At 53.8% G+C, this 8,236-nt stretch overlaps 1 protein-coding gene across 1 annotated transcript; it reads right to left on the reverse strand.

Moving 5' to 3' along the window:
• Nucleotides 1–962: 962 nt before the first annotated feature.
• NCLIV_028920 (putative DNA polymerase I) lies at nucleotides 963–4,940 on the reverse strand (the record flags this gene model as incomplete). The annotated part of the gene is made up of 6 exons (XM_003883087.1): nucleotides 963–1,352; nucleotides 1,989–2,119; nucleotides 2,256–2,568; nucleotides 3,101–3,447; nucleotides 4,010–4,178; nucleotides 4,662–4,940. 6 exons carry the CDS (start codon nucleotides 4,938–4,940, stop codon nucleotides 963–965), a joined length of 1,629 nt encoding a protein of 542 aa, XP_003883136.1.
• Between the last annotated feature and the right edge of the window lie 3,296 nt (nucleotides 4,941–8,236).

The raw sequence follows: 8,236 nt of genomic DNA on the forward strand, positions 1-8,236 counted from the left end.
TTCTCAAGTGAACGACTGGAAAAGCTCACATGCTGCGTGCGTCAAAGAGCGGCAACACAACTTTCTCTCTTCATACAGGACGGACAGAGGCAGGGTGGAGATTCCACATGACAGAAAAGAGAGAAGAGCGAGGCAGATACTGCAAAGGAGCGCGAAACCCTGGGCGGCTTCGTGACGCTCAGAAAAAATCTTGGATTGTATCTTAGCGGCTAAATGTTAAGCTTTTACGCACTTTTTAAAGGGAACCGGCTTCTGAGCTAACCTGGCTGTATACGTAACGACTCCACATCCTTTAAAATCTTCGTTATTTACATGTGAATTTTAGGTTTTCCATGAACCCATGTGGAAGTAGAGGCTCAAGACAAGCGGAGAAACACATCTACCGCCAGGATCGTTCCGGTAACGCGCAGAGACGCCTGCTCGAAATCTCGAGAGAACTTTCAAGTTTTGACAATGCCACACAGAGATCTTTCTGTTCCCCACACATGCACGCGGCCACATTTACATATTTACACGCACGCCTGCATGCACGTGCAAAGAGGCGCGTCATTTCTTGGGGTTGCCTCGAAGAGAAAAAAGAGTCTCGCCCCCACGAGACAACTCCCCGTGGGAGCGCCTCGCCGGGGTGTCTACGGGGTTGCCCGAGAAATCGCACGCACAGGGGACTCTCGGAGAAGATCGAAAAAAAAGTGGAGACACCAGAGATCACCCAGGCTTCTTTTGGGAAACACAGGCGGCAATGGAAACCCGACTCTGCCTCTCGTTTTGCTGGCTCTCTGCGGCTTTCTTTCTTCGCCCCATCAGCCTTCCTGCCTTTGCGCGTGCTGCGCCGTCTTTTTGTTGTTCCTTCTCTCGCTCTTTCCTTCTGCTCTCTTCTTCTGCCTGTGTCCATGCTCGTGCTCCGTCTCTCTCCGTCTCTCTCTCGTGCGCTGGTTTCTTGCCGCTCGTCGCTTTGATTCGCTTCAAGTCTGTCGCGACTGCGCAGGCTTCCTCGCTTTGCTTCGGAAGAACGGCAACCCGATCGAAGAGAAGGAGCAACCTGAGTGGCGTTTGAACTTCCCGCCCTCGGCCAGGTCTTTCGCCGCCTTCACGTGTTGACGGAGCGCGTGCGTGTACGGCGGCTTCGCGGCATGCGACGAGGGCGTGGCGAGGCGCGAACAGAGAGGGGCAAACGAACTCGCCTTCTTCTTGACCTCGAAGCGCGAGAGACAAATGTTCGACAGAGACTCCACTTCGTAGTTCAGAGAAACCAAATGCTGGTTTCGCTCAAAGAGCGGCAGAAACGTGCTCAGATGCTTCACCTGGCTCGGCTTCAACAAGCGACGAAGGGCGGCCCCGTTCTGGAGAAGCGCCTGAACACAAAAAACTTGGAAAACACCTAGCTCTCGAAAACACACAGAGAAGCACGGGTTGTCATCGTCCCCCTCCATACCACTATATACATATAAATATATATATATATATATATATATATATATATATATAAATGTAGGTACATGCTTACAAGCACATCTAGGAGAGAAAAAGCAAGCAGATTATGGGCCACGTCTATATGTATATCTGCAGTATTGTGGGAAAAAAGTGGCACATACGCAGGTAGGTATACACGTGCGTCGATGAAAATACCTACATATAGGCGCACCTATATATTTATATATACTCTGATATACGTGCGCGTTCCTGCGATTGGCTACACGTGTATTTGCCTCTGTAAACACATCGGTCCCGTACCGGACTGCTGGAAGTGTAAAGGTGTTGTTTTCCCACGACTCGCACTTTGTTTTTGCGGTATCTAGCATTTCCGCCTCAAGTTTGCCCCTGTTCTGCGCACCCTCTCCGAGAGACAAACGTCTGCACGCAATGAAATTCGCTGCCGCCGCCCAGCGCTCCAGAGTGAGACGTCGGTCAGGCACTGTTTTTGCCCCGCGCTGTGTTTGTGATTGGTGCTTCGCTTTCGCGCGCTGTTGGACGGCGCGTTCGAGGCTTACGTTCACATTTCCTGAGGCAGCCGAGACAATCTTTTGGGCGGTGATTGGGCCGATGCTGGGACAGCCCGTGATGCCGTCGACGCTGTCTCCTGTCAACGCGAGGTAGTCTCTGATTTGGTGAGCCGCCACGCCTGAAAAAGCTCGCAAAAAGACCGAAAGCTGGGTCGGCAGAGAGCGGGCGCGCGGTTCGGTCTTTGAAACCGAGCAGCTTTCCAGAAAAACGTGGTGGGCGCCGACGCGAGAAACGCGGACCGTTGAATCACTCACCGTATTCCATTTTCACCCAAGTATCGTCGATGATTTGCATCTTTTTGTGTAGCTGCATGATACGGATTTTCGGTTGCTTCGTGCTGCGCGTCTCCGGGGCCTCTCCACCGGGCGTTGCCGCCTCGCCAGAAGCCGCGAGAAGCCTCGCAACTGTCTCCTTTCCTCGCGTGCTCGGCGTTTTCTCGCCTGCTGCGGCGGTCCCTTCTCGCATGCAGTTCGACGCCTCTGTCGTGAGAGAAGGCGCGAGAGCAGACGGGCCGGCCGAGGGGGAAGACGTGACTGCAGTAGGCTCCATGTAGTTGTGCTGAAGAACCTGAAAGAGAGCACGATGCCTCCCGCAGGCAGAGCGACGTTTGGGAAACGAAAAAATCGACGAGAAGAGAAGAGGAGCTGACCACCGGAGGGAGGAGACGCGGTGATCACGGGAAAGACGCGTGTACGGAAGAAGCGAAGCGGGACTGAAAACCTGAGACACCCTGCCACGCGCGAGGGACACTAGGCTGTCGCCGCGCACGTTGTCACTTCTCGGGGAAAAGGGAAACGAGGGGACCAGAGGGTAGAAGAGGACGAGAAAAGTAACAAACAGACGACTCTGAGCCGCCAGAGGGCATCGGAGAACACGAGAAAAGGGAGACCGAGAGAGACAAAGGAAAAAACGAAAATGGGAAAAAGGCGAGGCAAGACAACCGTAACGCCATTCGACGATAAGAAGACGAAGGCCGCTATACATGAGGGACTCGCGTCCCGTGGTTTGAGGTTGACACAGAGGAAACAGAAAAGGTATCGAGACAGAAAAGGGAGATAGAGAGAAGACAAACGAAAGGAGATAGATGCGAGGAACGAACCTGAAGGAGATCTTTGTCCGCCGTCGCGACGACGATTTCGTCAAAGACGACATCCGTGTCATTGCTGTCTCCAGAAAGTCTTCGGTCTTCTCTCTGGCGGGCTGCTCGCGACTCGCTTGTGCGTCCCGAGCACCGGCCCTGCAACTGCGACTCGATGCACACGCCGTCAATCCCTGAACCCTCTTCTTTCTGCTCGTCTTCTGCCTCGCCGTCTCTGTTTTGTCTCTCCTCCTCCGCTGCGAGCGCTCTTTTCTCTGCCGCCAGCCGAGAGAGGCGACACGCGCGGTTCACCAGAGTCGCAATCACGTCGTCTGCCTCCACGCCAGGCTCAGACAAAGTTGTGATCTCTGAAAAACACAAACATGCATCTTCTCCGTAGACACCCACATGCATATATCAGTACATATGCATGCACATGTGTGTATATTGTGCATGCATGCGACAGCAGATATATATATATATATATCTATATCTATATATCTATATATATATATATATATATCTATATCTATATATATATATATATATATATCTATATATATATATATATCTATATATATATATATATCTATATCTATATATATATATATATCTATATATATATCTATATATATATCTATATATATCTATATCTATATCTATCTATCTATCTATCTATATATATATATATATCTATATCTATATCTATATCTATCTATCTATCTATCTATCTATCTATCTATCTATATATATATATATATATATATATATATATAAGGTGCATGTGTGGTTTGTGGCTGTATGGTTCGTGTAACTCTTTAGAAGCCTCGATGGATGCACTTTTTTGCATGGTTGCGTCTACCACACTGGAGCCAACCGGAGAGGAGAGCCAGAAGAGGACCGAAAAGAGAAGAAAGTTTGGTCGCCTACGCATGCGTTCGCAGAGGCGGAGAATGATGGCAAATTGGTTGACCAAGCTGGCGGGCGTCTCGGATCGGTGGCCTTTGTAGCCGTCGAAAATCGCCTTCCGAGACTCGCGGCTCTCCGGGCCGTCGAATACCACCACCAGGTGCGAAGGTTGCAGGAGAGCTCGTCGAATCTGCGAGCAGAGGAGAGAAGGAAAGGAAAATGAAGAGACGAGGACGCCCGAGGGACACCACCCGACGAGAAAGGCGCGAGAACCAGAGAAAAGGAAAGCGGTAAATCATTTCCCAGGAGAATCACGCCCGATCCGTGTCGCGAGACAAGGATTCGTTAAATGGAGACAGAGATGGAAAAGAACTGTTCCTTTCTTTCCTTTTTGCATGGTGTTTCTTCTTCCCTACGACTGCTGGCGTCGCTGAAACGGCCAGACGAGGAAAGCACATTCCCGAGAAGCGTTTCCCCATCCCTTGAGAACACAGCAAACTCCTTTTCACTCGTGCACATCCCCGTTGCTTCCGTGGTCCCCCCTTTTTCTCTCCTGTCTGTCTCTTTGCCTGTTTGTCTCCTTTTCTGCTACCTGACTCTGTGTCTCTTCTTCTGTCTCTTTCTCGCTTCAGCTGTCTCTCTGTGTCTTTCTTTCACGCCGGTTTCTGCTCACCGCGGCCAGAGAGCGGAAGAAGCCGATGATGGCCTGGACGGGCACGCCGCCTCCGTCGAGGACTTCGGGCATTCCAAAGTGGGACCGGAAGACAACACACGTCCCGTCAATCACTGCGAGGATTTTCTTTCCTTCTTCTCGCTGTCTCGTAGTGCCGCGCCTGCTCTTCTTTGCTGGCTTTCCCTTCTCGTCTCCCTTCTCGCTGCATCCTGCGCGCTGAGAAGGCGCCTCCTTGTTCTTCCCTCCCTGGCCACGCGCTGAGCGATGGGCACTTTCCATTCCGCATTTGCGCTCTGCGTTCACTGCTGTTGAGAACGACGCGACGCAGGGAGACCGCGGATACCCGCCATCGAGCGCGCGTTCACTCGCTGAGAACTCGGTTTCGACCCTCTCACTCCTCTCCCCAGCAGACCGTGCATGCGCTGCATGGCCTGCTTCCTCCAATAGCTCGCGCCCTCCCTCGAGGCGCCTCTCGCTGGAAGCTGCGCTCGACCTGCGCGTTCTCTCCCCCTTTGTCTTTGTCGCTTCTTCCCTCTTTGTCTTCTCCGTGCGCGCAGAGAGACTCCGCTCTACCGTCCTTGTCTCCCTCTGGACTGTCGGGTCTGCTGCCCTGGAAGAGGAAGACGAGGCTAGCGAGGAAGAGGAAGGCGGTCGGAGAGGGGAAGACAAGGGAGCAGAGAGACACTCGGGAGAAAGGAACGAGGCCGTGGGGAAGGTCGATCGAGGGGGAGAACTCCGGCCGTTTTCCTCGCACAGGAGTTGCGAGGCGAGCGAGGATGCTGCCAGCGCCTCGCGCTCCTTCACGCGCGCCTGCGACTTCGATTGCAGGAAGGGAGAAACAGAGGAAGCGAGAGAAGAAGTCGACACCGCAGCAGCAGCGCGCGAAAAGACAGGCCGCAGCGCAGACGACGAACGGGGACACCACGCCCGCGGAGAGAGAGAAGACGGGAAAGAAAGAGAAGAGAGAGAGGACAGAAAAGAAACAGAGGAAAGAGAAGAACGAGACGAGCGAGAAGGAAGAGACGAGAGAGAAGAAAGAGACGACCGCTCGCTTCTGGTGGTTCCGTCTTCTGCGTCGTGCTGGGGTCTTTCACGCACGCGTTTCTCTCTCCGCAGCTGCGGCGCACTCCCCATTAGCTCTTCACTGCGAGGCGCGGTGCCTTTAGACACTTGCTTTGTTCTTCTCTCTCCCAGCGCGGACGAGCGGGCGGCAGGCGCCTCGCTGTCCACAGGAGCGGAGGGAGGAAGTCGGAGAGCGCTCGGTTCAGCGGGCGTAGCGGGAGACGGAGGAGACAGCGGAGAGGGAGAGGGAGGCGAAAGCGAGGCGAAGAAGGAAGGACAACGGAGAGAGGAAGGACAGCGGAGAGAGGAAGGACAGCGGAGAGAGGAAGGACAGCGGAGAGAGGAAGGACAGCGGAGAGAGGAAGGACAGCGGAGAGAGGAAGGACAACGGAGAGAGGACGGAGAACAGACAAGAGAGCGGAGAGACCGCACGGCAGGCGATGCTGGGTGTCTCTCCTGTGGCAGGTGGAACGCGTTGTAAAGCGTGTGGACCGGCTCAGAGAAACACTGCCCCGGTCTAGGCGCAGGCGCTCGCTGGAGGCGCATTTCGCTTCGCGGGAGACAGATGTGCAAAGGAGTCGAGGCCGGCTGCGCGGATGATAGCGCGAAGCGTCGCCGTTCCGGCTTCAGGAGTCGCGGCCGGCCAGAGACCGTCCATTCGCGGAGGGCCGGAGACATCCTGGCGCCGCTCTCTCTCGCCCTCGTTTTTGGCGTTTCCTGTCCGCGCGCGCATGCAGGCGAAGACTGGAAGCTTTCTGGGGACGAGAAAAAGTGAAGAAGGGGAAGGGCGGCGACAGACAAGCTGGACGGAGACTCGGGCAGACAGCGAAAGGGAGCGGAGCACGAGGAGACAGAAGAGAAAGAAGACGGAGAGAAGGGAGAAGAGATAGGGAAAGACGACGAAGACGTGGCAAGAGGAGCGAAGGGCGCAGAGAGAGAGAAGGAAGAGGAGACAACGGGGGAAGCAGAGACAGGGGAGAGAGGAGAGAAAGGTGCACTAAAGAGGAACCACAGCAGGCGCTTCATTTGAAAGAGTTTTCTTCGCTCCGAGACACGAGCACAAAGAAACACCTATGCGCGTGGAGGCGTGTGCAAAAAGGCTTCCTTTTCAAACGGCGGTCCAGACTTCCTCCAAACACACACTCGGGCCTTTCCGCGCACATCCTGTTCTCTGCAAGAGGGCGCATGCACACGTTACACCAGAACACTCCTTCCCTTCAGTTTTTTCCCGTGTCTCTCTGTCACTCTCCTTCTACCTATCGTCCAATACGTCTTGTCGCTTTCTGTCGCTTCATTTCTCTTGCAACCTGTCGAGGAAAAAGACCGACATATTTCGCTCCTTCTGGGGTGGTAGCACAAGAGGTGAGAACCTAGAGATCCATTCTCAAGGAGAATGCACATCTACATATCTATAGCGATAAATCTGTACATCTATTCCGATCGAATGCCTATCTAGATCTACATATATATATATATATATATATATTTATATGCATATGTATATCAATCGCTGCATATCTCGACGTACACAAAGAGCGAGGTTTCTTTCTGAAGGGAAGAAATCTCGCTCTCGGTGTACTTTGAAAACGGAGAAGACGAGGCGGGCGTCGGAGAACAAGGTAGACAGAGAGCCCAGAAAGCCCAGGAAAGAAGAGAGAAGCCACCCGCCGAAAGACCGGGAAGAGCACGGATCCTCGGCCCAACAGGAGCTCCAGGGCGAGGCGGAGGAAGAGACAGACGGAGATTTGACAAGTCGTCCGGATGAAAAACGCGAGAACAGGACGAGGAGAGGAAAGAGCGAGCAAAAAGAGACAGAGGCGGGAGAAGAAAGGAGGATGCGGACGCCCCGATGGGTGTGGAAGCACAGGAAGCAGACACTCTTGGCGTGCATACACTCATCAACGTGCCACGAGTCAACACACACAAACACATCTCCCCACGCAAATACCCATGCACTCGCTTTTCTCTTTTCTCCCGGTCTCTCTGCGAGCGGGAGAGAAGAAAACAGCAGGAGAGAGAAGGCTCTCGCTTCTGCTCTCTTCCGGATTGGCTGTCGCTCGCCGCCACCGAGGCACCAGCTTCCGTCCCCTCGGGGACGACGGGGAGGAAAGAGGCGAGAGGAGGAAAAGAGCGGAGACAGCGGGACGCGAAAGCCCGAGAAGAAAAGCGGTTTTCTGCTCCCCGCTTTTCTTGCTTTCCGCTGTGAGCTCACACCGACGCTTGCCGTCTCTCGCTCGCGCACACCTGCTGTCGAAAAGCTGGCCGGTAGATCCCAGCGAGAAAAGCTGAGAAGAGAAACAGAGACACCCAACTCTCTGAGGCTCTCGCGCAGTAGATCTCTCCGGCGCTCTCCTTTGTTTTTGCTGCGTCCTTTCTGCGAGAGAGAAGAGCCAGATAAAACACGAGAGCGAGGCAGGAAGGCTGAGACGGCGATTTGTTTCAGCAGGTCTACCCGGAGGCTGCACTGCGATCCAACCGCCTGGAGGGCGAGAGGGGAAGACACAGCAGCGGCG

The sequence above is a fragment of the Neospora caninum genome, chromosome VIIb, assembly GCF_000208865.1.
Source record: "Neospora caninum Liverpool complete genome, chromosome VIIb".
Classification (NCBI taxonomy): Eukaryota; Apicomplexa; class Conoidasida; order Eucoccidiorida; family Sarcocystidae; genus Neospora; species Neospora caninum.